At 44.2% G+C, this 27617-nt stretch overlaps 1 protein-coding gene across 7 annotated transcripts in view; it reads left to right on the forward strand.

The window, feature by feature from the left end:
* CSMD3 (CUB and Sushi multiple domains 3) overlaps positions 1-27617 on the forward strand; it is a 2007504-nt gene that overhangs the window by 869407 nt on the left and 1110480 nt on the right. For all 7 annotated transcript variants that reach the window (XM_075352941.1, XM_075352934.1, XM_075352935.1 and 4 more), the window contains one exon: positions 26803-26890. In XM_075352941.1, the coding sequence (XP_075209056.1) occupies positions 26803-26890 (88 nt within the window). The remainder of the gene's footprint in view (positions 1-26802; positions 26891-27617) is intronic.

Below are 27617 nucleotides of genomic sequence, written 5' to 3' on the forward strand. Positions count from 1 at the left end.
TGATCAACATACTACTCATGGCCTATCACATAAACACCGCAAAGAAATTGATCATTAAGCTATTTTCCCACATCCATAGGAGTGTTAAGGGCCATTTACACGCTGCGACATCGCTATATCGTCGGGGTCACGGTGTTTGTGACGCACATCCGGCGTCATTAGCGACATCGCAGCGTGTGACAGGCTGGAGCGACCTTAAACGATCACAAAAGAGGCAAAAATCGTTTGTCTGTGAGAGATCGTTTATTTATGAAAATTCGTTGTGTGGTCAGTAGCGATGTTGTTCGTCGTTCCTGTGGCAGAACACATCGCTATGTGTGACACCGCAGGGGCGACGAACATCTCCTTACCTGTGTCCATCGCAATGAGGAAAAAAGGAGGTGGGCGGCATGTTCCAGCCACTCATCTCCGCCCCTCCTCTGTTATTGGACGACTGCCGTGTGACGTCGCTGAGACGCCACATGAACCGCCCCCTTAGAAAGGAGGCAGTTCGCCAGCAACAGCGACGTCGCAGGGAAGGTAAGTCCGTGTGACGGGTGTTAGCGATGTTGTACGCCATGGGCAGCGATTTGTCCGTGACACACAACCGACGGGGGCGGGTACGCTCGCTAGCCATATCGGTACCGATATCGCAGCGTGTAAAGTACCCTTTACCATACAAAAGAGAGAGAACATTTTGTTTTCTCTGGTTACATCCTAGTTCCTTCCATTTTTTTCTCATCCCTTTTTCTCACTAAAGCAGGTTGTCTTTCTAAACTAAGAGAAAAAGTCCAACTGAGAGTGCACCGAAATAAAAGTTCCAAAAAGGTAATCCCCAGAAGAAAATCCAGCACTTGTAAAATATAGACTTTATTTCATCATATTAAAAATATAACCAAACAATGGAAAAATCCAGCATGTAGCCATAATCACTACATGCTGGATTTTTCTATTGTTTGGTTCTACTTTTAATCTTAAAAAAAATAGTCTGTTTTCCTGATGTTGGACAGGAGGTCTCCCGCTAGGATGAGTTCAATTTTATCATCATTTTTCATTACTGGCCACATCGATACTATGTTGAGAAATGTTTTCTCTAAAATACCTTGTCTCCAATAGTGACTGTGAACGGCACTATTGTGGTCCGCTCATACCCATAACGTAACCCTCGGGCTCCGTGACCTCTGATGTCCGGTGATGTCACATGAGGCCAACATTTCTGAGTTTAAAATCATTTTTCAGTTGGTCTTATAAAATATTCTAATTTTCTGAGATAATGACTTTTGGGTTTTCATTGGCTGTAAGCCATAATCATCAACATTGACAGAAATAAACATGTCAAATAGATCCCTCTCTGTGTAATGACTCTCTATATATAGAAAGAGATCACTCTGTGTGTAATGACTCTATATAATATATAGGAAAAGAGCCCTCTATGTTGTCAGGGCCAGGTGGACGGGCAGACCCAGGAGGTGGATCCACTGGGCCGAACTCCTAGATGGTGGTAAGGGGTCCGGTAGCTGGAGCACTATAGGCAGCAGAACAGTCCGTGCACACGAGTATAACGGAGAAGTCCCTGGGACCACGGAGTCACTGGTGGTAGTCCGGGTGACGTAGCTCAGGTTCGGAAGCCGAGAAGATGTCAGGCGGGGTCCGGAACCTTTGGAGCGAGATGACGGGTCACCGCAGGGATCCAAGATGGTACGGACTGTCAGGATGGCAGATGGACAGCGTTCGGGGTTCGGGATTCGGCAGGACCGGATGGCGAGGCAGGCACGGCTCTACAAGAGAGATAGGTGAGTATATCACAGAGACACCAGGAGACCTGACTCCTAGCTTAAGAAACACAAAGATCAGGCCCCGCCCCCTTGGACATTACACCCCTTTATACCCTGTACCTGTTTTGCATCATTTCCTGTTAATGGACGCTGGCCCTTTAAGAAAGGGTCAATGACCGCGCGCGCGCCCTAATGCGCATGCGCGCGGCCCGAGTGCCAGAAGCCAGAGCAGGAAGCTGCGAGGAGGAAGCAGCAGGGCCGGGCTGGGGCTGTGAAGCCGACGGGCGCCGGGAGCGGGGACCAGGACGCTGGGGACGCGCCGGCAAAGGGTGCTGGAGAGCGGGGAGCGGTGGTGACCGGACCAAGGAACCGGGAAGCGAGGCGGGGGAGCTGGGGAGCGTGACAGGTGAGCCGGAGGGCAGCGCAGGGGACCCGGGGAGCGTGACAGTACCCCCCCCCCACGCCCCCCTCCCCGCAACCGGGACAGGAAGGCACGGATAAGCGGAGTACCCACATTCTCCCGGGGCTCCCAGGACCTATCCTCAGGACCATACCCTGCCCAGTCCACCAGGAAGAACTGTTGACCCCGTACGGTCTTCATGGCCACAATATCCCTTACCGCATAGATGTCGTCATTGGCAATAGGTGGAGGAGCCGAACTGGCAGCAGCGGAGAAGGGACCCAGGACAACCGGCTTGAGCAGGGAGACGTGGAATGAGTTGGGTATCCTCATCGTGGCCGGAAGCTGTAGCTTGTAGGAGACCTCATTGATCTTGTTGAGGACTTTAAACGGCCCGATGTAGCAAGGATCCAGCTTGTAGGAAGGTATCTTCAATCGGACGTACTTGGATGCAAGCCAGACTAGATCTCCAGGAGAGAAACACGGAGGGTCCAGACGTCTCTTGTCTGCGTGTCTTTTCATCCGCAGGGAAGCACGCCCAAGGGACGCCTTGACAGAGTCCCAAATGGTTGCAAAGTCACGGGCTACAGTATCAGCAGCAGGGACATCCGAAGAAGGGGATACAGGCAATGGGACGGAGGGCTGAAGTCCGTAAACGACATGGAAGGGAGAGCTGGAGGACGACTCACTGATGGGGTGGTTATGGGAGAATTCAGCCCAAGGAAGAAGAGTGGACCAGTCGTCGTGATGGGCGTTGACATAGTGACGTAAGAAAGAGGTCAAGATTTGATTGACCCTCTCCACCTGGCCATTAGACTGAGGATGGTAGGCAGATGAAAAGTCCAGAGTCACTCCCAGATGTTTGCAGAGAGCCCTCCAGAAGCGGGAGGTGAACTGAGTTCCTCTGTCGGATACGATGTGTGATGGAAAGCCATGCAAGCGGAAGATGTGATGTATATAGGCGTCCGCGAGTTCCTGAGCAGAGGGCAGTCCAGCCATAGGGACGAAATGAGCCATTTTAGAGAATCGATCCACCACGACCCATATGACCGGCTGTTTTCGAGGCATGACCCCAGTGTAACACTTTTTGCCTGTCTGTCTCAGAGACATAGGTCTTCCCGGGCGGTATCTGGGCCAGGGTGACAGGGGCCACCGGAATGATTTTACTAGGACAGATGATGGGTTGGGTAGTCTCCTCCTCCTGCTCCATGGGCATGAAAGACCTGGACAAGGCATCAGCGCGTACATTCTTGTCCGCGGGTCGGAAATGGAGCTGGAAATCAAACCTGGCAAAGAATAAGGACCACCTGGCTTGCCGTGGGTTCAGTCGCTGAGCGGACCGTAGGTATTCCAGGTTCTTGTGGTCCGTGTAAATAATCACGGGGTACACTGCTCCTTCCAGAAGGTAGCGCCATTCCTCCAGAGCCAGTTTGACTGCCAAGAGCTCTCGGTCACCGATGGTGTAGTTGCGTTCAGGCGCTGAGAAGCTCTTGGAGAAGAATCCGCAAGTCACCATCTTCCCGGAGGAGGACTTCTGCATGAGCACTGCTCCGGCTCCTGAGGAGGAGGCATCCACCTCCAAGGTGAACTGGCGGTTTAACTCCGGACGGTGGAGTACAGGAGAGGAGGCAAATGCCCGCTTCAGAGAGCCAAACGCGGCGTCGGCCGCAGGTGACCAGTCCTTTGGATTAGCCTCCTTCTTGGTCAAAGCGGAGAGAGAGGAGCAGTCAGAGCAGAGAAGTGAGGGATGAACTGGCGGTAGTAGTTGGCAAATCCCAGGAAGCGTTGGATTGCCTTCAGTCCAGAAGGAGGAGGCCAGTTGAGAATGGAGGAGACCTTCTTTGGATCCATCTGCAGTCCGGTATCAGAGATGATGTACCCCAGGAAGGGGAGAGAAGACTGCTCAAAGACACACTTCTCATACTTGGCGTACAGACGATTCTCTCTCAGTCTTTGTAGAACCAGCTGTACGTTCTCTCTGTGGGTCTGGAGGTCCGGAGAGAAGACAAGGATGTCATCCAGATACACTACCACACAGACGTAGAGAAGGTCCCGGAAAACGTCGTTCACCAGTTCTTGAAAGACAGCTGGGGCGTTACACAGGCCGAAGGGCATCACGCAGTATTCATAGTGCCCATCGCGCGTATTGAACGCGGTCTTCCATTCGTCCCCAGAGCGGATGCGTACCAGATTGTAAGCACCCCGAAGATCCAGCTTGGTGAAGACACGAGCTCCTCTAAGCCGGTCAAACAATTCGGGGATGAGCGGCAGAGGGTACTTGTTTTTTACGGTGATTTGATTCAAACCCCGGTAGTCTATGCATGGGCGTAAGTCGCCCTCTTTCTTCTTGACAAAGAAGAAACCTGCTCCAGCAGGAGAGGAGGATCTCCGAATGAATCCCCTTGCCAGGCTCTCTGTGATGTAAGTAGACATAGCCCTTGTTTCGGCTGGAGACAATGGATATATCCGTCCTCGAGGTGGTGTTGTTCCTGGGAGCAGGTCGATGGCACAATCGTAAGGACGATGTGGTGGAAGTACCTCTGATTCCTTTTTATCAAAGACGTCTGCAAAGGACCAATAGGCCGAGGGCAGCCCCGGTAGGTTCTCTGGAACCGGAGGTCGTCGGATGGGTTGTATGGTCTTCAGGCACTTCTCATGGCACGAAGAGCCCCATCGGGTGATTTCGCCAGTGCCCCAGCTGACTGATGGTTCGTGTGTCCGCAACCAGGGAAGTCCCAGCAGGATTTGATGGGACATGTGTGGGAGGACGTAGAAAGCGATATTCTCGGTGTGCAGGGCACCGATACGCAGTTCCACCGGCTTGGTGATCCAGGAGATGGTGTCAGAGAGGGGTCTCCCATCCACAGAGGCAATCACTAGGGGCTTGTCGAGTGGAGTAACAGGCACCTGGTACTTGTCCACCGTGGCCTGCTGGATGAAATTGCCTGCTGCCCCGGAATCGAGGTATGCCTCAGCCGTGAACCGCGTCTCTCCCGTTGTCACTTGCACAGTCCACGTAACCGGGTCTGAGAGAGTCCCAGCACCTAGGGTGGCCTCTCCTACCAACCCTAGGCTTTGGAGTTTCCCGGCCTCTCTGGACAGGAGCGTAGCAGGTGTGTGCCCTCTCCGCAGTAAAAGCAGAGGCCCTTGGCGAGCCGCTCAGCTCGACGTTGTTCAGACTGCCGCACTCTGTCGATCTGCATGGGCTCGTGGACGGGGGCCCCAGCTGTCGATGACTGAAGTACGGCGGGCTTCTGCGGAGGAGAGGAATGCCGTACCGGACGTCTCTCACGGGACACTTCCTTGGATCGCTCCTGAAAGCGAATGTCCACTCGAGTCGCTAGGGCGATCAGGGCATCCAGGGTGGTCGGTACGTCACGACCCGCCAGCTCATCTTTAATTCGCCCCGAGAGTCCTTCCCAGAAGGCGGCAGTTAGGGCCTCGTTGTTCCACCCGAGTTCCGAAGCTAAGGTGCGAAACCGGATTGCGTATTGGCCCACCGTCAGAGTCCCCTGACGTAAGCGGAGAAGAGACGAAGCAGACGCGGAGGCGCGTCCGGGCTCATCAAAGGTGCCACGGAATGCCTGCAGGAACTCCTGGATGTTCGTGGTCACAGGATCCCCCTTCTCCCACAAGGGGTTCATCCACGCCAGTGCCTGACCCTCTAGATGGGACATGATGAAGGCGACCTTGGCTTGGTCGGAGGCAAACAAATGCGGCAGCTGCGTGAAATGGAGGGAGCATTGGTTTAAGAATCCCCTGCAGGTCTTGGGGTCTCCGGCGTATCGGGGTGGTGAGGCCAAACGAAGTCTGGAAGTATCTGAAGATGTCGCCACGGGAGCTGGAGCCGTGGCTTGACTAGTGGAAGCCCGAGATGTTGAAGACGTAACTGCCGCTTGTAGCATGTTCAGGCGGGCGTCCACAGAAGACATGAATAGCAGCATGCGGGTCTGAGTCTCACGTTGGCGTTGGAGTTCCTCCTGTACGGCTGCTAGTGCTGCAGCGGGATCCATGGCCTGATCTTACTGTCAGGGCCAGGTGGACGGGCAGACCCAGGAGGTGGATCCACTGGGCCGAACTCCTAGATGGTGGTAAGGGGTCCGGTAGCTGGAGCACTATAGGCAGCAGAACAGTCCGTGCACACGAGTATAACGGAGAAGTCCCTGGGACCACGGAGTCACTGGTGGTAGTCCGGGTGACGTAGCTCAGGTTCGGAAGCCGAGAAGATGTCAGGCGGGGTCCGGAACCTTTGGAGCGAGATGACGGGTCACCGCAGGGATCCGAGATGGTACGGACTGTCAGGATGGCAGATGGACAGCGTTCGGGGTTCGGGATTCGGCAGGACCGGATGGCGAGGCAGGCACGGCTCTACAAGAGAGATAGGTGAGTATATCACAGAGACACCAGGAGACCTGACTCCTAGCTTAAGAAACACGAAGATCAGGCCCCGCCCCCTTGGACATTACACCCCTTTATACCCTGTACCTGTTTTGCATCATTTCCTGTTAATGGACGCTGGCCCTTTAAGAAAGGGTCAATGACCGCGCGCGCGCCCTAATGCGCATGCGCGCGGCCCGAGTGCCAGAAGCCAGAGCAGGAAGCTGCGAGGAGGAAGCAGCAGGGCCGGGCTGGGGCTGTGAAGCCGACGGGCGCCGGGAGCGGGGACCAGGACGCTGGGGACGCGCCGGCAAAGGGTGCTGGAGAGCGGGGAGCGGCGGTGACCGGACCAAGGAACCGGGAAGCGAGGCGGGGGAGCCGGGGAGCGTGACAGGTGAGCCGGAGGGCAGCGCAGGGGACCCGGGGAGCGTGACATATGTGTAATGACTCTATATAATATATAGGAATAGGTCCCTCTGTGTGTAATGACTCTATATAATATATAGGAATAGATCCCTCTGTGTGTAATGACTCTATGTAATATATAGGAATAAATCCCTCTGTGTGTAATGATTCTTTATAATATATAGGAATAAATCCCTCCGTGTGTAATGACTCTACATAATATATAGGAATAGATCCCTCTGTGTGTAATGACTCTATATAATATATGCGTTTTCCTTTTTGTATTGAAGTACGTAAATAAATTAACTTATTGATGATATTCTAATTTATTGAGACGTACCTGTATATATATGATGCATTATTAGAAGTCATGGGAATTTGTGTTAACAAATTAGATTTTGGCAGCAAAAGGTTTTACATAATGCTTTATAGCCAAGGTCAAGTTAAAATGTTTACGATTTGGTTACAAAAAAACTCAAATCCAATTTTTAAATTTACTTGTGGGCCTTTTATTTCTTTATATATATATATATATATATATATATATAAATATATATATATATATATATATAAATATATATATATATATATATATTTAGATATATATGTATGAGAAAAAATTCCAGCCGCGCACTGTGAAAAGACAAAATAAATTCTACCTTATACATATAATATTTTAATGGCCATTGTAATACTACCCCAGCGCCCCTTCACGGCAACCTCCTTTGCTGGGTCCTAAACTACACTGCACTACACTACACTGCATCTTCTCTGGGTTTTAAAAATCTACAAGATCAGCTGGTTAACAAAAAGGAGGCTAATGAAGCACCCAGGAGCTGGGGTGCAAATCCAGCAAACAGAGCACCACTCCCTGTTATATGCATTATACAATAGAAAAAAAACAGAATGAAACAGGGGTTCCCTTGCTGGTTTCCCATGCTGGTACTAACCTGACTTCAAACCGTATTGGCAGCACCTTTACAATGTGAACATGTGCGTATCTGGATGGTGTATATATATATATATATATATATATAGTGTTTTCCGTATTATAAGACATACTTATAAATGGGGTAAAATGGGAGTGCATCTTATAATCTGATATGGCTTACCGGAACAGTGGTGGTGGAGCGGGTTCACGGGAGGCTGGGTCGGTCACAGGACGAAGGATTCGTGATGCAGCGGGTGCCATTGATCTGACAGAGGGCTGCATGCTACATTGAACTGCCCATGGCTGACGCGATGGACTTCAAGAAAATGGCCACAGAGACAGTGCGTGTGCAGATTAATGCGATGGATGTCAAGAAAATGGCCATAAAGTCGTATGTGAATGTCGCGGGCGGAGGAGGGGACGCTGCACTCACCCACTGCTCGGGTCCGGCTGCTGCTGCTGCTTGGTGGTGGCTCGAGCGGTGGGCCGGATCCCAGGGACTCGACCGGTGTTCCTCGCCCGTGAGTGAAAAGGGGTTTGGTTTTGGGGATTTATTGTCCGTGACGCCACCCACGGTTGTGGTGAGATTGGTGACACCACCGCTGCTCTGGACGGGGATCCCGGGAGCGATGACAGGGAGCAGCTTGGATGTTGGTTCTCCCCTCCGTGGGTAGGGGTTTGGTTGTCCCGGGGCCCGGTGATGGGGTAGGGATGGATGGCAGGCGGGTTACGGGGCCTGGTGAGGTGCAGGGTCGCGGGGGCAGCGCTGTGCCACTCGGCACGGTGGTACTCACTCAGCCAATCATGAACACAAAGTCTCCGGTAAAACAAATGGCTGGATGGACGGGTCCCACAGGCGGCTGCGGTGTTTCTCCTCCCGGCAGGTTGATGGTGATTGCCTTTCCCTGCACCTGTGTAGTGTAGACGGTTCCAATGGGTTCCCACTGGTAACCCGCTCCCCAGCTTGGATATGTGCTGAAGGAGCCCCTTTGGCCCGCAGGCTCTGGCCCTGGGAACTGTAGCCTTGGCGGTTACTGTGTTTCCCTCTAACGGTTGGACTGTTGCCTTCTATCGGGACTTGGCTGCTGGGAAACCCCGGAGGTTCCCTTTGCTAACGGATTTGACAATTTCAGCGGCGATTCCTAGCCTTGTCAGGGTCCGTAAGCCCTGCCGGTTGGTGCTGGCTTCTCTTTACGTACCGGTCCGGTATCGCCGGGCCACCGCCCGTCCACGGTCCTTACGGCTAGCTCCAATAGGCCTCTCCTGCAGATGGTCACCACCGTCTGCCAACCTTGCTGTTCCGTCCGGGCCACACACCCGGACCAACTTCAGACTGCTCTTTTTCCACCTCACTTCTCCACTTCCAAACTAATCTCCCAACTTTCCTAAAAACTCTCTCTTTTTTCCCGCCTCCAGGACTGTGAACTCCTTGGTGGCCGGAACCAACCAGCTGGCCCACCCCCTGGTGTGAACATCAGCCCCTGGAGGGAGGCAACAAGGATTTTTGTTTGACTTAGGTGTGCCTGACCGGGGTGTGGGGTGTGTTGGTGTAGTACCTGTGACGTCCTGGCTTGTCCAGGGCGCCACATAAACATGCGCCGTCGCCTCCACGGCCATTTTCTTGAAGTCAATCTCATCAAATACGGGCAATTAAATGGAGCCTGCAGTCCGCCAGCAGAGCAATGGCGCCTGCCGCCACAACGCCCTGAGCCTGCAGTATCGCCGACCATCCGTCCACTGACCCTCTTGAGCCACGACACCCTACCTCCTGTGCCCTTCCTGAGCCACTCTACCACTGCCACTCCCCCTAGTGAGATATTATGAGATGCACTAGGATTATAAGATGGACCCTTATTTTATCATTAAAACAATTTTTTCCGATTTTTCTCCTCTAAATTTAACATGTGTCTTATAATCCGTTACGTCTTTTAAAACGAAAAATCGGTGCATATGTATATATATATATATGCAGTATATTATCAAAGGCTCATAAGTGAGTTTTAATATTGGAATAGAGTTTTGTTTACAACTATATTTTAACTTTTTAACTTGACCTTGACTATAATATCTTAAAAACACTTGCTGCCAAACTCTTAGTTGTTAATGCAAAATCTAATGACAACTACCAATGCATCATAATACTTCATTCTATCAGTACTCTAAAAGAACACAGAGTTGCACAAAGGAGACATTTATTGATGACTGTCTTGTGTTCTTCTTTCCCAGAAATGCTTAGGATTTTCTGGAATCCTCTTCTTGCCAGATTTTGCTCACTTTTTAAACTTGTCCAATAATTTTCATGTACAATGACAAGAGAACTTGATAATAATTGAACGCTTTTTCTATCCTGTCAATCATATATGAAAATTCAGCATTCCTTGTGTGAAACAAAGATTCATGCCATAAAGCGAATGTCCCAAAAGTATCTATTACTTTTCCTTTATGATGCAAAATACAATATTTTTTTATCTAAAACCTTTAAAAATGTATCCAGGTTATATAGTATACATATAACATTGATACATTGTTGTAATTACGATATCTCAAGCCGGGCAATTTTTGTGTTTTTAAATTTAGTGAAAGTGTAGAAACCTTCTGTGGTAGATCGGCTCACTCAGCTGTTTCATGATGTAGACCGTGGAATGTTTCTCATTTAAATGTTCATAATAAGCTTCGAAAACCATCAAAGAAAAATATAGAAGCAAATTACTTGCGAAACGGCCCGCCGTCGTCCGCGGTTGCACGCCCTAACCCTCCCCCACCACCTGTATCCATGAATTGAACCTGGAATAAAGATTTACCTTTACTGAGATCCTTGTGGAGTGTGACCCTTCATACTTGCTTATGGATTTCACATCGTATTTCCTTTGGGACATGCACCCGGATCTTCCCCCTGATGGGATTGCAGCTTCCAGCCATATGTGGATTAGCAGTGCCCAGTGTCTCTCACCCCAGCAGAAAAATATAAACATACACAGCCTTTCCGGGATAAAGAAAAAAAACAGCACTCACAACAGTAGGTATAACTTAAGGTCCACCGGCTAAGGATTAAGATTCAGTTCTTTGTGGCATGAGAACCACTATGGAGGTCTGTTCACCTCCAGACATGCCACACTGAGTAAATCCAAAGGCCTTCATGTTATCTGCTGGACAATACCCTAGGGTGGTGATATGTGAACAGTCATTATACCCATTACCCATCTCTTTGACTGTTCACAAAACCTTACCTTTATCATGTCCGATTATCCTTTTCAGCACATAACATGTGGGGAACTTACATCGGGGTTTTACAATCCAGAAGCTATCAACCTTAGTGAAATATATTTCCCCTCCAAGATTTTACCAGTGACGATTCTTACAATACCCAGTAGCTAAGCACCATTTTACAGATCTTGTTGATTTGGCAAATGATTAAGTTTTCATTAAAAGTGAATATAAAGAAAACAATAAGATATGTTGAGGAATAAAAAAAAGAATGCATTGGGTCTTATCTAGAGATGAGTGAACCTGAGGTTCAGTTTTCAAACCGAACATCAAATTTAAAAATCAAGGTTTAGGTTTGGGGTTCGGATGCTTTACATGTGAACAAAACTTGCTCGAGCAAAGCTCAGGTATGCTTGGTGCTCAGCCCTAGCCGCTTGCAGTGTTTGAACGTCTCGCACTGGCGGTAACAACAGCATGATCACATGTAGTGTGCAACAAAAAAAAAAAATTGAAAAAGTCCTTGTGTTGTCAATAGTGCCTGTGAGTAGTGCTAATGCGGTCCGCTTACCCCCTTCGAGTGACCCCCAGGGCTCTGTGTCATCTGATGTCTGGTGATGTCACGTCAACGGAGGGGGGCCACAGTCTTCCTGAGTGACTGGGCTGTGGGCGGCGTTTCACTGCTCCTCACAGCCCAGCGTCACTTCTTCTTGCAGCGCTCTGCAGCGAAGGAGAGAGCATGCTAGATGCTGGGCTGTGATGAGCGGTGAAACGCGGCCCACAGCCTAGTCACTCAGGAAGACTAGACACCTCAGTTGATGTGAAATCACCTAACATCAGAGGTCACGGAGCCCTGGGGGTCACGCGAAGGGGGTAAGTAGACCGTAACAGCACCGCTCACAGGTACTATTGCCAACACAAGGTATTTCAGAGAAACCTTGTTTCTCAACATAATATCGATGTGGCCAGTAATGAAAACGGGTGATCCACCTCTTTAATGGGCCACAAAACTGACTTAATGCTGAAGTCTCTTTATTGTTCTCCCTTATAGAAGGGCTCTATAAGCCATTGGGCTGAGAGGGATTTGATCTTCACTGCAACCAGGTGTGGTAAGAATTTCAAAGATTGAACCAACATATAGTGTTGGTATATCTGTACACTATGCCATCTCTTTGTGAGATGACCTTTTAGCACACAATGATTCACATTTATTAAAGGGATACCTGTCACCAGAAATATCCCATGTAAACTGCGGTCCCCACCAGTAAGCTCTTATATACAAGATTCTAAAATATTGTCTATAAGTGCCCAAGCCACTCTGTAGAACATAAAAAAGAACTTTTATTATAGTCACCTGCGGTGCAGTCCAGTCTGATGGGCATTGCTGGTCATTTGCCAACCAATGATGTCGCAGATGTGCTCAATGAGAGACAAGATTGAAGGCGCTGCAGCCCATAGTAACATGTTGACATACACTGCCCGCAGTAGCACAAGCAGCAGGCAGTCTAGTAATCTCGTGTTGAAAATTGTCTGCTGCAACACTTTGGGGAAATGGCCAGACTACTGGTTCCAATAGTGATCCATTCTGTACTGTAAGTGAAAATGGATCTCACGTGACATGGTTAAAGCACCAAACAGTGTCTACACAGAGCATGAAAATGCATTTGCATGACATTGAGCTATGAGCCAGACATCCAGCTAAAGGTGCTCCATTGACCTCATGAGGCTGCTCTCAAAGGCTATCATGGTGCAGAACACAATGGCAATGTAAATTAAATTAAGGTTTATACTCTTCAATAATGAGCCCCACTTTTGTCTTGGATGTAATGATAGCCAGAAATTGGTTTGAAGACCAGATGTTAAACGCCATAAAGAGGAATTCACAAGGGTACTTCATACTATTCCAACTCCTGGGATTATGATATGGAGACCCTTAGTATTTATTCTAGGTACACTATCATCTCAACATTACAGTGTAGAAATGGTCATATTATTGATTTCATGACCAAACCAAAGTGTCTCATGAGTCATTTTTCAACATGACACTGTCAGGCTGCATCTTGCTCATGCTACTGTAAGCAACCTGTATTGCAAAGGTCCCCAACCTGTAGCTGGGGAGCCACATGTGGCTCACGAGCCCATGATGTGTGGCTCATGGCTGGCTTCCAGCTTTATTCCTTAACAACATGTCTAGCAAATAACTGAACAGTAGGTCTTTAGATGTTGACTTTTGTGAGTAGCCCTGCACAGAAGAGCATATCTAAATGGGGTAAAGAACGGCCCCCTGGATCTTGGCTTACAGCCTCCTTTTGATTTCTTTGGCTGTCATTATACCAGTAAATGGGATGCTCTAGGTGCCAATACGGTGGCGACTGCTGGATGTGGCTCACGACCTTCTCTCAGAGCTGAATGTGGTTCTCAGGCTGGACTCAGACGAGCGTATGGCATCCGACGCGACAGCATCGAATACGATATGCTAATGACTCCCGGCTCAGGCTCTGCTGCGAGTGTGAGCTGAGTGTCATGCGACTGTGACCCGATCTTGCAATCAGGTCACAGCTGTGAAGCTGAGGACGGGCAATGCGGAAGAGAGGGAGGGGTTAATCCTTCCATCTCCTCCATTGTCAGCCTGTGTGTATATTGCACTGCACTGGGATAACATCCGAGTGCAGTCCGATGCATCTCTGGCACCCATTCACTTGAATGGGTTTGAGGGATACGGCTCTAGCAGAAAATCGCAGCATGCTGCTGCTTTTCTGGCATCCAGAATCTGGATGCGAGAAAAGCTGACTAACTGCTCTCCCTCATTGACTAACATAGGTCCAAGTCCAAGGTCAAAGGTCCGATTTTCACGCTCGTGTGAGCGTACTCTCAAGGTCAGAAAGGTTGGGGACCTCTGCTTTACAGCATAGACATGCGTCCATGATCTGCAGGGTCTTCGAACTTGTCTCACATCGAGCACATCTGAGAAGTCATTGGTTAGCATTTGCAAAGGGAGCTAACAGCAGCGGATCTTGATGATTTGCATTGCGGGTGTACATTTAGTCAACCATTAATAACCTCATTCATAGCATGCAAAGGAGAATAATTGTTTGTGTTTCTGTAAATGCTGCTCAGACTCGATATTGAATAGAATGAAATGCAGAATTTGCATACTATTAGCATGTTTATGGAATATGTGAGTTTCATAACTCCATGACTTTTCAATATGGAGGAGTGCATTTGTCTATGGATCTGATCACTAGACTAGACTAGATGTTGTGGCTTTTTTTATATTGACATAGATGGGATATGCATAAAGATGTTTACTTACATAAATTTAGTTGTTGTATTCATATTTTCCATTTAATCTTTGCTGCCTTTGTTCATATTAATACTGATAAATTATTAATGTTTAGTTTTATTTGGAGCTTTATATTTATTGAAGCAAAAACACTGATTTTATTTACTGATTTTTTTATGTAAATTAGTCATGAATTTGTAATAAGACAATATTATCAGTTGAAGTTAGCTCATTCAAATATTTCTTTTATGTTTGTTTCATGTTTGATTTGCTTAAAGTGTAGCTGTAATTTTAGAAAATGTTAGGCTTATCATAAATATGTCAGAGGTTTGGTGCTGAGTAATGATGAGCAAGTTTCGAAATACTCGGATTCGCGATTATCATATTGAGTACTGTCTAATACTCGCGTATGCATTCCGAATAGCGTGTACAATGCAAGTCAATGGGGAATACTCGCAATGTAAACAGTAACCCAAAATGCCGGATTATTCATGCGAGTAGCGAATAGTACGGCATTTGGGTTACTCGTTACATTGCGAGTATTCCCAATTCACTTGCATTGTACACGCTATTCGGAATGCATACACAAGTATTAGACAGTACTCGTTATGAGTACTATACTATAGTACTATTACTATAGTACTATTGAATGTAAGCGTTCAAGGGCAGGGCCCTCTTCCCTCTGTACTAGTCTGTCTACTGTAACTTGTATATGTATTCTGTATGTAACCCCCTTCTCATGTATAGCACCATGGAATCAATGGTGCTCTAAAAATAAATAATAATAATAATAAAAATATTAATAATAATAATAATGAGTATTGTGAATCGAGTATTTTGAAACTCGCTTATCATTAATGCTGAGACCACTTTGATTGCTAAAATTATTCCTAAAGGCCGCTTTACACGCTGCGATATCGGTACTGATATCGCTAGCGTGGGTACCCGCCCCCATCTGTTGTGCGACATGGGCAAATCGCTGCACGTGCCGCACAACATCGCCCAGACCCGTCACACTACTTACCTGTCCGGCGACGTCGCTGTGACCGGCGAACCGCCTCCTTTCTAAGGGGGAGGTTCGTTCAGCGTCACAGCGATGTCATAGCTGCGTCACTGAACCGCCGCCCAATAGAAGCGGAGGGGCGGAGATGAGCGGGACGTAACATCCCGCCCACCTCCTTTCTTCCGCATAGCGGCTGGGAGGCAGGTAAGGAGAGCTTCCTCGTTCCTGTGGTGTCACACGGAGCGATGTGTGCTGCCGCAGGAATGAGGAACAACCTCGCTACTGCTGCAGTAACAATTTTTGAGAATGGACCCCCATGTCACCGATGAGCGATTTTGCATGTTTTTGCAACGATGCAAAATCGCTCATAGGTGTCACATGCAACGTGCCCATGGGACATTGTACCTGCGGATATATCCGCAGCTATGTCCACAGGTTTCCCGCAGCTGCTGCCAGGAATCCACAGCTATCCATTGCTGCAGGATTCCAGCGAAATATTTGCGGAAACCTGCGGACATTTATGCGACTTACCTGCGGAAGTCCTGGCCTTTATCTCCATAGTGGAAAGACGGAATTTCAGCTGGTAATTCTGCATGAATAATTGACATGGAGTTACGTGCGGCTGCGGGACATCTGCAGCATATTCTGCAACCGCACATACCGCAGCATGGACACAGCTCTCACCATGTCCCATAGGATAACATAAGGAGTGTCTGTACTTGCTAAAACCTGCAGAAAATCCAGATAAATCCTCAGGTTTTCGGGTGCAAAATCTGCGGGTACATTGTCCCGTGGGCACATATCCTTACTCTCCTCTAAGACTGAAGATGGGCTCATAAACTTTCTAACTTACAATCTGACTTGGATAAACTAATTGTTTGGCATCCACTTGGCAGAAGAAATTTAATGTGAATAGAGTTAATTTTATGCATATGAATAATAGCAATCTGCAGGCATCATGCACTAGGAGGAACACAACTAGAAGAGTCACTTGTAGAGAAGGATCTGGGTGTACTTGTAGATCACAAGCTCCATATCAGCACAATGTTAATTAGTTGTTTTTAAGGCCAGCAGGATGCAATGACACTAATTCTTTCAAAGCATGAGCACAATCTCTTCTGGAAAATGAAGCACAGTTATGGATTTAAGATTATAAAAAGGATGCCCTGGAGTTATAAGAATTGCAAAGTATGATTTTAAGTGGGAAACATTAAAAGTACTACATTTATATACTATCGAGAAGAGACTTCTAAGGCTATGTTCACACACTGCATCTTTTACTACGTTTTTGGTGCATTTTTGAGGTCACAAAGATGCACCTAAATGCAGCATTTCCTTCCCCCAGCAAAGTCTATGAGATTTCTATTTTGCTGTCCACACAGGATATCTTTTTTGTCTACGTCTTGGCTGAGTTTTTGAAGATGCAGCATGTCAATTCTTTTTTGCCAGCGTTTTTGAACCCTTCCAGTCAAACGATTTGACTTAAAAAGCGCTGGATACAAAGGGTGGGCCCATCTATAAAAGAGGTTATCAGAGAACTACACAACCTTCTGAGATTGGAGAAATTAAAAGCGGAGAGGGACAAAGGGAAGATGACAGCTAGGTTCTTTGGGAGGTGGAGAAATTTTATTGAAAGCCGATTCACACAGGGAGAAATAAATAACCTGATGACAAATTTTATACACTTGGAGTGGTACCTATTCAAGATAGTTTGGGAAAATTGAGGACTGCCTAAGATGGGGCTCTGGGCGGGGGGGGGGGGGGAACGAGATGACGAGGAAGTATTAAGACATGCTATTAAAAACGGAAACATTTAAAGACGACAGGGGTTTAATATTTTATATTACGTGTGTTCTATTTTAGCATTCTTGTTTTGTTTCAATATGTATCATCCTAAATTGAGGAACAGTTTGAAAAATCAAGCTGGGGTATCACCCTTTTCTATGTCGTATTATGTCAGATTAATGTTCTTCTTATGTAAACATACCTATTTTGTTATGTTTTTATAAAAATTAAAAACCAATAAAAATGTTTGAAGATAAAAAACGCTTTCAGCAAAATGCGGTAAAATGAGTCAAAAGTGCAAGTGATGTTGATATGTTTTTGCCGCGGGTGCATTTTTTTGGGACCAAAAACGCTGCATCTCTGTGGTTAAGAAAAGATGTGTTATCTGAACATAGCCTAAGAAAAAACATGATTGTTTATGTACATAATTACAACATAAAAATATGGCCAAAAGCTGTTTCATGCAAAACACCCTAAATGAGGAGATCTCATTTATATGTCTAAATACATGTGTGGTCACTACAAAGGACTGGCACATGACTTATATTTTCCAAAGACAATACTAAGGACCAGGGGGTACTCACTGCGAGTGAAAGAAAGATGATTCCGGCAGCTAAATAGGAAAGGGTTCTTTACAGTTAGAGCAGTCAGACTGTGCAATGCCCTACCACAAGAGGTAGTAATGGCAGATACTATAACAGCTTTTAAAAAAGGGCTGGATGATTTTCTCAGTACACATAACATTGTTGGTTATAAATAATTTAATGACAAAATATATAATTAGTGGCGGAAGGTTGAATTAGATGGACCTAGGTCTTTTTTCAACCTATCTAATATATAAAGCTGAATGTGTGTGTGTATGTGTGTATGTCCGGAATTGACATCTGCACCGTCGCAGCTAGAGCCACAAAATTGTGCACACTCACACGTCTGGACCCCGAGAGCGTCATAGGCTATGTTTTGAGGGGAAATTTTAACCCTGCGCTTTACAGTTATTCGCCAAAAAACCTGCCTCCATTAAAGCGAATGGAGCGGGGAGCCACAGTGCAGCCAGAACTTCAGAAGAATGCGCAGCCACACCCTTATATGGAATGTTGGCGTGTCACAATGCAGCCAGGGAAAGAGACAGACACAGACAGGGAAAGAGGCAGACACAGACAGGGTAAGAAACAGACATAGACAGGGTAAGAGACAGACACAAAGAAACAGACAAAGAGACAGACTGACAGGGAAAGAGAGGGAAAGAGAGAGACAGGTTAAGAGACAGACACAGACAGGTAAAGAGACAGACAAAGAGACAGACACAGGGAAAGAGACAGACAGGAAAAGAGAGGGAAAGAGACAGACAGGGAAAGAGAGGGAAAGATAAAGGGAAAGAGAGGGAAAGAGAGGGACAGAGACAGACAGGGAAAGAAACAGACAGCGAAAGTGACAGAGATAGACAGACAGGGAAAAAGATTGAGACAGACGGAGAAAGAGACAGAGACAGTCAGAGACAGACAGGGAAAGAGACAGACAGAGAAAGAGATGGAGAGAGAGACACAGAGAGATATATACAGAGGGGGAGACAGACAGAGAATGGGATAGAAACAGAGAGACAGTTACTATCCCGGGCAGCGGATATTGTGTGCAGAATAAATTATTGTTAATACATTCTATTTTGTTAACAACAGTTATTAACCCGGGCGAAGCCGGGTAGTACAGCTAGTATAACTTTATAACCCTTAAAAAGGGGCACCACATCCATCTGGACAAAAAAGGTTTAATCTCCATTTTATAATACTTAATGTAAGAATAACAAAGGGGACTCCATAATACAGATTTTTATATAAAATTAGTGGTAAAGAAATAATGATAAAGGTTATAGGGTAGAATACTGATCTTTATTCTGATAAATCAGGCTACATCAGTCCCTGTCTCAGGCCATATTACAGTGAAAAACCAACAAGGATTTCTATACATGATAAGAATGTAAAGGAAATGACATCTTGAGGCTGAGTCAAAGTACATGACATCACAGGAAATAAACAATCATGTGTACAAAGCTTTTGGATTGTTCTGAACCAAAGAACATAACAGTTTTCCAAATGTTCAACTAAGCTTGATCTCAGCGTTATACTTTCTTTCCAATACATTTTGTGATTTTAAAAGGGTTTATCATTATGATAATTGTTTATGTACCACCTTTGTTTACCTAAATTTTGAGTGTCATGATTTCATATTGTCCACACCATTTACATGTCACAGGAGAGTTTGAACGAGCATAACACGCTTTAATCAAAGTTGTTGATCCCACAATTTTAGAATGGTGTCAACATTTTTTGTCTAGCCCAATATTGGGGTTTATGTGAAATTATGTCCAATTTTCCCTTTTTTCCTAAGTTTTTTTTGTGGTGTTCCAATAAATAAAAAAGAAATTAACATATAAAACAAAATATGTGTAATTGCAATAATTTTGTGGAAGATTGCATTAATTTCCCGGAACAATGGAACAATTTCAATGGTGCCAACACTTTCACTCATGACTGTATGTGATGTGTTTATATAATGAAGGAAATAATTATTTGATCCCTTGCTGATTTTGTAAGTTTGCCCACTGACAAAGAGATGAACAGTCTATAACTTTAACTGTAGGTCAATTTTAACAGTGAGAGATAGAATATCCAAAATAAAATCCAGAAGTTCACATTGTATAAAATATTTAAATTTATCAGAATTTTGCACAGAGAAATAAGTATTTGATCCCTACCAACCATTAAGAGTTCTGGCTCCTACAGACACTTAGGGGTACTTTGCACACTGTGACATCGCTAGCTGATTGTAGCGATGCCGAGCACGATAGTCCCCGCCCCCGTCGCACATGCGATATCTTGTGATAGCTGCCATAGCGAACATTATGGCTACGGCAGCTTCATATGCACTCACCTGCCCTGCAACGTCGCTCTGGCCGGCGACCTGCCTTCCTCCTAAGGGGGCGGGTCATGCGGCGTCACAGCGACGTCACTTGGCAGGCGGCCAATAGAAGCGGAGGGCCGGCGATGAGCGGGACGTAAACACCCCGCCCACCTCCTTCCTTCCTCATTGCAGCTTCATACACAGCGATGTGTGCTGCCGCAGGAACGAGGAACAACATTGTACCTGTCACTGCAGCGAAATTATGGAAATGACCGACACTACACAGATCACCAATTTACGACGCTTTTGCAATCATTTATCAGTGCTTCTAGGCTTTACACGTTGCGACATCATTACCGGCGCTGGAAGTGCGTCACTTTTGATTTGACCCTGACGAGATCGCAATAGCGATGTCACAACGTGCAAAGTACCCCTTGGACATGCCTAATCAACTTGTTGGAGTGGTACAAGAAGCCAAGGACAGTTATGACACTAGCTAAAATCTATCAGTAATTAGAAAGCAATCCTGACACTTGAGGGCGCTTTACATGCTGCGACATAGCTAGCAATGTCGCTAGCAATCGCACCCACCCCCGTCGTTTGTGCGTCACGGGCAAATCGCTGCCCATGGCAGACAATATTGGTAGTGCGTGTCACACGTACTTATCTGCCTAGTGATGTCGCTGTGGCCGGCAAACAACCTCTTTTCTAAGGGGGCAGTTCGTGCAGCGTCACAGTGATGTCACACAGCAGGCAACCAATACAAGTGGAGGGGCAGAGAGCAGCCGCATGAACGTCACTCCCACCTCAATGCCGGAGGATGCAGGTACGCTGTTATTCGTCGTTCCTGGGGTGCCACATGTAGCGATCTGTGCTGCCTCAGGAATGATGAACAACCTGCATCCAAAATCAGCAACGATATTTGGAAAATGAACGAAAAGTCAACAATCAACAATTTGGTGAGTATTCTGATCGTTAGCGGTCGCTCGTAGGTGTCACACACAACAACGTCTCTAATGAGGCCGGATGTGCATCACCAATTCCGTGACCGCCAACGATATCTCGTTAGCGATGTCATTGCGTGTAAAGCGTCCTTTAATACAAAATAATATTAGAACTTACCTTTTAACTTTGGGGTCCCATAATCTACAGAATGAGCTTTGTGCAATTTATAATACTGGATGTCGAATGCATGTATTTACTATCCAGTGTGTCTAGATTAGGGCTGGCCAAAGAGCAGCCACACCTGTCCCTCTAATTGTTCCTGTCTAGCCTATGTTCACAAATAGCAAGGTAAATGAATAGTTAATTTACCAGATTGTCCAGGAATACAGAGTATTATCTCTAATGTGGCCCCTTTGGATAATAAATTGCATACCTCTGGTCTAAATAAACACTCAAAAAATAGGTTCCCAATGTATAATGAGTAAAGGGTGCTTTACACACTGCGACATCGCTAACGATATATTGTCAGGGTCACGTCGTTAGTGACGCACATCAGGCGCCGTTAGTGACATTGCAGCGTGTGACACCAAGGAGCGACAATCAACGAGCGCAAAAACGTGAAAAATCGTTGCTCGTTGACACGTCGCTCCTTTTCCAAGCATGGTTGCTGTCGCAACACGCAGGTTTTTTGTCATTCCTGCAGCAGCACACATTGCTATATGTGACACCGCAGGAACGACGAACATCTCCTTACCTGCGTCCACCGGCAATGAGGAAGGAAGGAGGTGGGCGGCATGTTCCGGCCGCTCATCTCCGCCCCTCTTCTGCTATTGGACGGCTTCCGTGTGACGTCGCTGTGATGCCGCACGAACCGCCCCCTTAGAAAGGAGACGGTTTGCCGGCAACAGCGACGTTGCAGGGAAGGTAAGTCCGTGTGACGGGTGTAAGCGATGTTGTGCACCACGGGCAGCGATTTGCCCGTGTCGCACAAACGACGGGGGCGGGTACGCTCGCTAGCAATATCGGTACCGATATCGCAGCTTGTAAAGTACCCTTAAGAGCCTCATTTTTTTTATTCAAGCATAGTGGGCTTAGCTACATATGCAAGTGTACCTAGTACTAAAACCACTAGGCTGCCATTTCAGGCTCAACTATAGAAGACCCCTGTTTTGCTGATTGGTGTGGTGGAACATTGAAACAGATAATCATAGCTAAAGAAAACTATAACATTCAGTAGTAAAATTTCTTAACATTTAAAATTTTCCCTCTTATTTTTTTCCATTAAGTAATATACTAAACTTGGTGCATATATGATTAAAAAAAAGGGATCCCTGTCTTATGTGAATAAATTACATGCCATGTCTGGTGCTAAGTGTAGGTCTCTTGGGTAGAGATGGTGATGTAGCCAGTACATTTGTCACAGTAAATGATGAAGTAGGCCACGGTAATAGGTCATGGCTTCTATCACTCCTACATATTTTTTACTTGTTCCTTTTTTATATATCTGTTGTTGACTAGAAAAAGTCAGAGAAGTCATGTGTATTAATGTAGGCATCTGAGATCAAGTTGGCATACGAGTCTGTACTATCATTAATTATATCGGTCACAACCAGCACCTTCAATCTCCAGAGACTCTTATGAAGGGCAAAATTTCGCTCCCCTGATAAATACTCTCATAAGTATCTGTCAACAGAGAGATATTAATTATTGTCGCTGGCCTAATATAGGTCTACTTTATCATAGCCTCAATCGTTACCTGTTCCATCTGCAATGTTATCCAGTGCCATAGAGAATATTACGCAGTTGACTGATAGAGAAACATGTATCTATTTATCAAGTAATGTGATAGAAAAAAAATGATACAATAACTCTCTCTGGAACCATCGAACTTCTCCCTCTCAAACACACAAAAACCTTATTCATTTTTGTAAAAAAAAAAATGGCATTAATAAAAGGTAATAGTTTTACTCTCGTCAATATCTGCAGATGTCTATACTTTTTGTATTACTTTTCTCCCAAAAATTGAATATTATAGATCATTAGTATTACACTCTGACAATAGTCTCTCTAGGTTGCACCTACCTATAAAATATTCATACATATTTTGAAATTCTTTTTTTTAAGGTATCTTTACAAAAAATTTTATATTGCTCCAACTTTACATATAGTCTAGATAAAATAAAAAAATTGACCAATCAGTGGTGTAACTAAAGTCTACTGGACCCCAGTGCGAAATTTGGACCAGGGTACACACCTGTTGGTCAGATGTATGGACCCTATACCCTACAAAAACATATGTATTCCCCCCATGTAATAATGTCCCACATTCTGGGCTCCTTCCTGTAATAGTGTCCCATATCTTGGCACCTCTTCTTTAATAATATCCCACATCCCAGAATCTTTAGTGTAATAATGTCCCCCATTCTGGGCACTTTCCTGTAATAATAATGTTCCCCCTCCTAGGCACCTTCCAGTTTTAATTGTCCAATTCTGGGCTTTATCCAATTATAATTTCCCTCATTGTTGCTCCATTACTGTAAAAATGTCACCCTCATAGGCCCTTATCATGTTAAAATCTTCCCGGTCCTGGGCCCCTTCCTTGTATAAGGTTCCCCATCCTGGGCCTCTTCTTGATATAATGTTCCTCATCCTAGGCCTCTTACTGTTATAATATCCCCCATTGAGGCTGTTTCCTGGTGTAATAACCTACATTTGGCCCCCTTCCATATACAGTGAGGAGCAAAAAGGTAACAATGTTTTTAACTTTTCACTGTCAGGCTTAATATGTCACTATCCACTACAGTTTTCAGCTTGAGAGTATCTTTTTTTTTTAGACAATCATCTTAGCTATTTCATATATGAATTTGACTTGCAACTATTTGGCATATGATTAGTTATGCAGATTCTTGTCATGTCACTGAATTCTTACTGTTTTGCTCCTAAAAATCAAAAGTTTCATTTTTATTATTTTGTCAGTATTTTGTAAATCCACCTTTGGCTTTCAGCATGGCCTAAATCTTTCTGGGTATGGTCTTGGTCATGTTCAAGCATGTCTTGACCAAAATCTGATCCCAGATCTCTTCTACATGTTCCCCATGTTGATGCATACTTGGGTGTGTATTCAGCTTTTTCTTCAACTTTACCCACAAGTGTTAAATTAAGTTGAGGTCTGTGGACTTTGGGGGCCAATCCAGCGCTTAAATTTCATTGTCATAGAACAAATGTTCACCGATCTTGATGTATCCTTCGGGTCGTTGTCCTGCTGGAACAGTATGTCGTCCTTTTCATACACATAGTACTTGAGTGTACGAAGTAACTTGTCTTGTTGGATACTCACATATAGCTCAGCATTGAGTCCACCATCAATCCTGGTTATGTATCCAATGCTTTTGGAGGTGAAACAAACCCTTATCATCAGGTTTCTTCCAACGAACTTGACAGTTCCTTTAATTTATCGATTCCTTAGCCCCTTTTTCCCTTGCTTCTTGCAGATCCATTTGCACCCATCGTAGCTTAGTCTATTTACTTTTATCACATTGCTCCAAATCAGCCATTTCCAATCTTCTATTGTCCATTTTTCATACTTCTTGCAAACTTGAACCAGCTCTTCTTATGATTATATTGAAGTTGAGACTTCTTCACCTTTTTTCAGGCCACCAGACTTGTGTAACATGCATGGCACAGTGCTTGTATGGATGTCTATGATATCACTATTTTGAAACATAAGAGCCACCTTCACTGCTGTGTTTTTCGTGCCAGAACTGATAGACCTTCTAATGAACTGACTTGTTGACTCCGATATTTTGCCAGGACATCCATCTCTTGGTTTTTTAATGGATGGATTTCATTTTGTATTCTTCCAAATGTCATGACACTCACAGGATGCAGCTTGGCATTTTTTTTGGGCTAAGGGACCACTATTGTTGAGCTGTGTGATGCTGTTTCTCTGGTGGTGGTCACAGTTTATATGGGGGAAAACCTGGTAGCAAGTTCCCTCTAATGATATGTCCTCCCTTAGATAAAATACAGCAATACAAATCCCAACACAGCTGGAGAACTGGAGCTCTGCTGTGCCAGAAAAAAAAATCAGGTGGACAATTGTATCTTTCTTTATTCTAATGCTTGATATAAACTCTAAAAACTGAATACTATAACATATTGAAATATATTATACCACTCAAATTCAAAATACCCCTTCCCAGATTAACTACAAGTGCATTTCAATAAATTAGAATATCATCAAAAAGTTAATTGATTTCAGTAATTCAATTCAAAAAGGGAAACACATATATTATCTAGAGTCATTACACACAGAGGGATCTATTTCTATATATTATATAGAGTCATTACACACAGAGGGATCTATTTTTATATAATATAAAGTCATTACACACAGAGGGATCTATTCCTAAATATTATATAGAGTCATTACACACAGAGGGATCGATTTCTATATATTATATAGAGTCATTACACACAGAGGGATCTATTTCTATATATTATATAGAGTCATTACACACAGAGGGATCTATTCCTATATATTATATAGTCATTACACACAGAGGGATCTATTCCTATATATTATATAGAGTCATTACACACAGAGGGTCTATTCCTATATATTATATAGAATCATTACACACAGAGTGATATATTTCAATTTTGGCTCTTGAAGCACTGACTCCAGCAGTGTCCACTCCTTATCAATTTCCCCTCAAATTTTTGAATTACCTTTTCCTAACAATCCTATCCAGGCTGCGGTTATCCCTGTTTCTTGTGCACCTTTTTCTACCACACATTTACCTTCCACTCAACTTTCCATTAATATGCTTGGATACAGCACTTAGTGAATATCAATGACTTTGTGTGGCTTACCCTCCTTATGGAGTGTGTCAATGACTGCCTTGTGGACATCTGTCAAGTCAAAAATCTTCTCCATGATTGTGTAGCCTACTGAACCAGACTAAGGGACCATTTTAAATGCTTAGGAAGCCTTTGCAGGTGTTTTGTGGTAATGATTCTAATTTTCTGAGTTAATGACTTTTGGGTTTTCATTGATTGTAAGCCATAATCAAAATTAACAGAAATAAACACTTGAAATAGATCACTCTCTTGTAATGACTCTATATAATATATGTGTCTCCTTTTTGTATTGAATTACTTAAATAAATTAAGTTTTTGATTATATTTTAATTTATTGAGATGGACTTTTACATTTAGACACAAAGAAAAATTATTCATTTCCAAATTATGTGAAAACACCTTATTATTATATGACACCTTTTTATTATGACTTGCATAGAACTATTGCATGTACATGGGCATAAATAAAATATTAGAGGGCGTGGAAGTATGAGTATGCTATTATCATCATAGAATTGCTTAGAGTTGAAATAATTATATCCTTTAAAGTAGGCAAATATTAGCATCATTGTATAATTTGTATAACTGTATTTAAAACATTTTTCTTCAAAACAATTGTGCTGCATCCCAAATATAATTGTGATTTTGATTATAACTGTCTCTGAATAATTTGATAATATGGTACTATTGTGTTTTGTTATTTACTAATATGTCAAGATTATTATAACAGAAATATTTTGTCTATTGTTATTAAAAATGTATTTGAAATGTTGTAAATAGTGCGTATTCATAATTTTTTGTTCCAATGAGTAACAATTGTCTGATTACAATTTAAATTGATGCATTGTATCAAAATCCTTTTCATTTTCTCAGTATGTTCAGTATTTTATTATGATATAGATGTATGATATATATGCATCGTTTATTTAACCTTATTAAACTGTACTTTCTTTTTTACAGTAAATGAGGGAGGTATAAAACAAGCATCAAATATGTGTCCTGATCCAGGAGAACCCGAAAATGGGAAAAGAATAGGCTCTAACTTTAGGTAAAATATTAATTTCAAAATAGCATGTGGTTGGTTTTGTTATAAATGATAGAAGTATAACCGTGACATATCATACAAATACTAACCAAAATCAAACGCAGGTTTTTCCCTTCCATCTTTTATTACTAATACTTTTATTTTTTGTAGGTCTATTTTGCCAGAAGCAAACTGAGCTTATCTGAATTTTCAAAAGTAAAGAAAAATTATGTTGTAATACTTTGCAATTAAATGCGCTTACATCTAAGGGTCACCTTCTACTAATATGGTTATTACATACCTTTCATATTGTGTATATGCATTTGTACAATAGACTAACCAAAACCTTTTCATTGTACACTTAAAAAAAAAAAAATCTATTAAATATATTACTAGATAGATAATAGATAGATAGAAAGACAGATAGGTAGATAGATGATAGATAGATAGATACATGGATAGATAGATAGATAGATATAGAGGGATAGATAGATGGATAAATAGAGGGATAGATAGATAGATAGATAGATAGATAGATAGATAGATAGATAGATAGAGGGATAGATAAAGGGATAGATAGATAGATAGAGGGATAGATAGATAGAGGGATAGATGGATAGATATAGAGGGATAGATAGAGGGATAGATGGATAGATAGATAGATAGATAAAGGGATAGATAGATAGATATAGAGGGATAGATAGATAAAGGGATAGATGGATAGATATAGAGGGATAGATAGAGGGATAGA

This window comes from Anomaloglossus baeobatrachus, chromosome 6 (genome assembly GCF_048569485.1).
Source record: "Anomaloglossus baeobatrachus isolate aAnoBae1 chromosome 6, aAnoBae1.hap1, whole genome shotgun sequence".
Classification (NCBI taxonomy): domain Eukaryota; kingdom Metazoa; phylum Chordata; class Amphibia; order Anura; family Aromobatidae; genus Anomaloglossus; species Anomaloglossus baeobatrachus.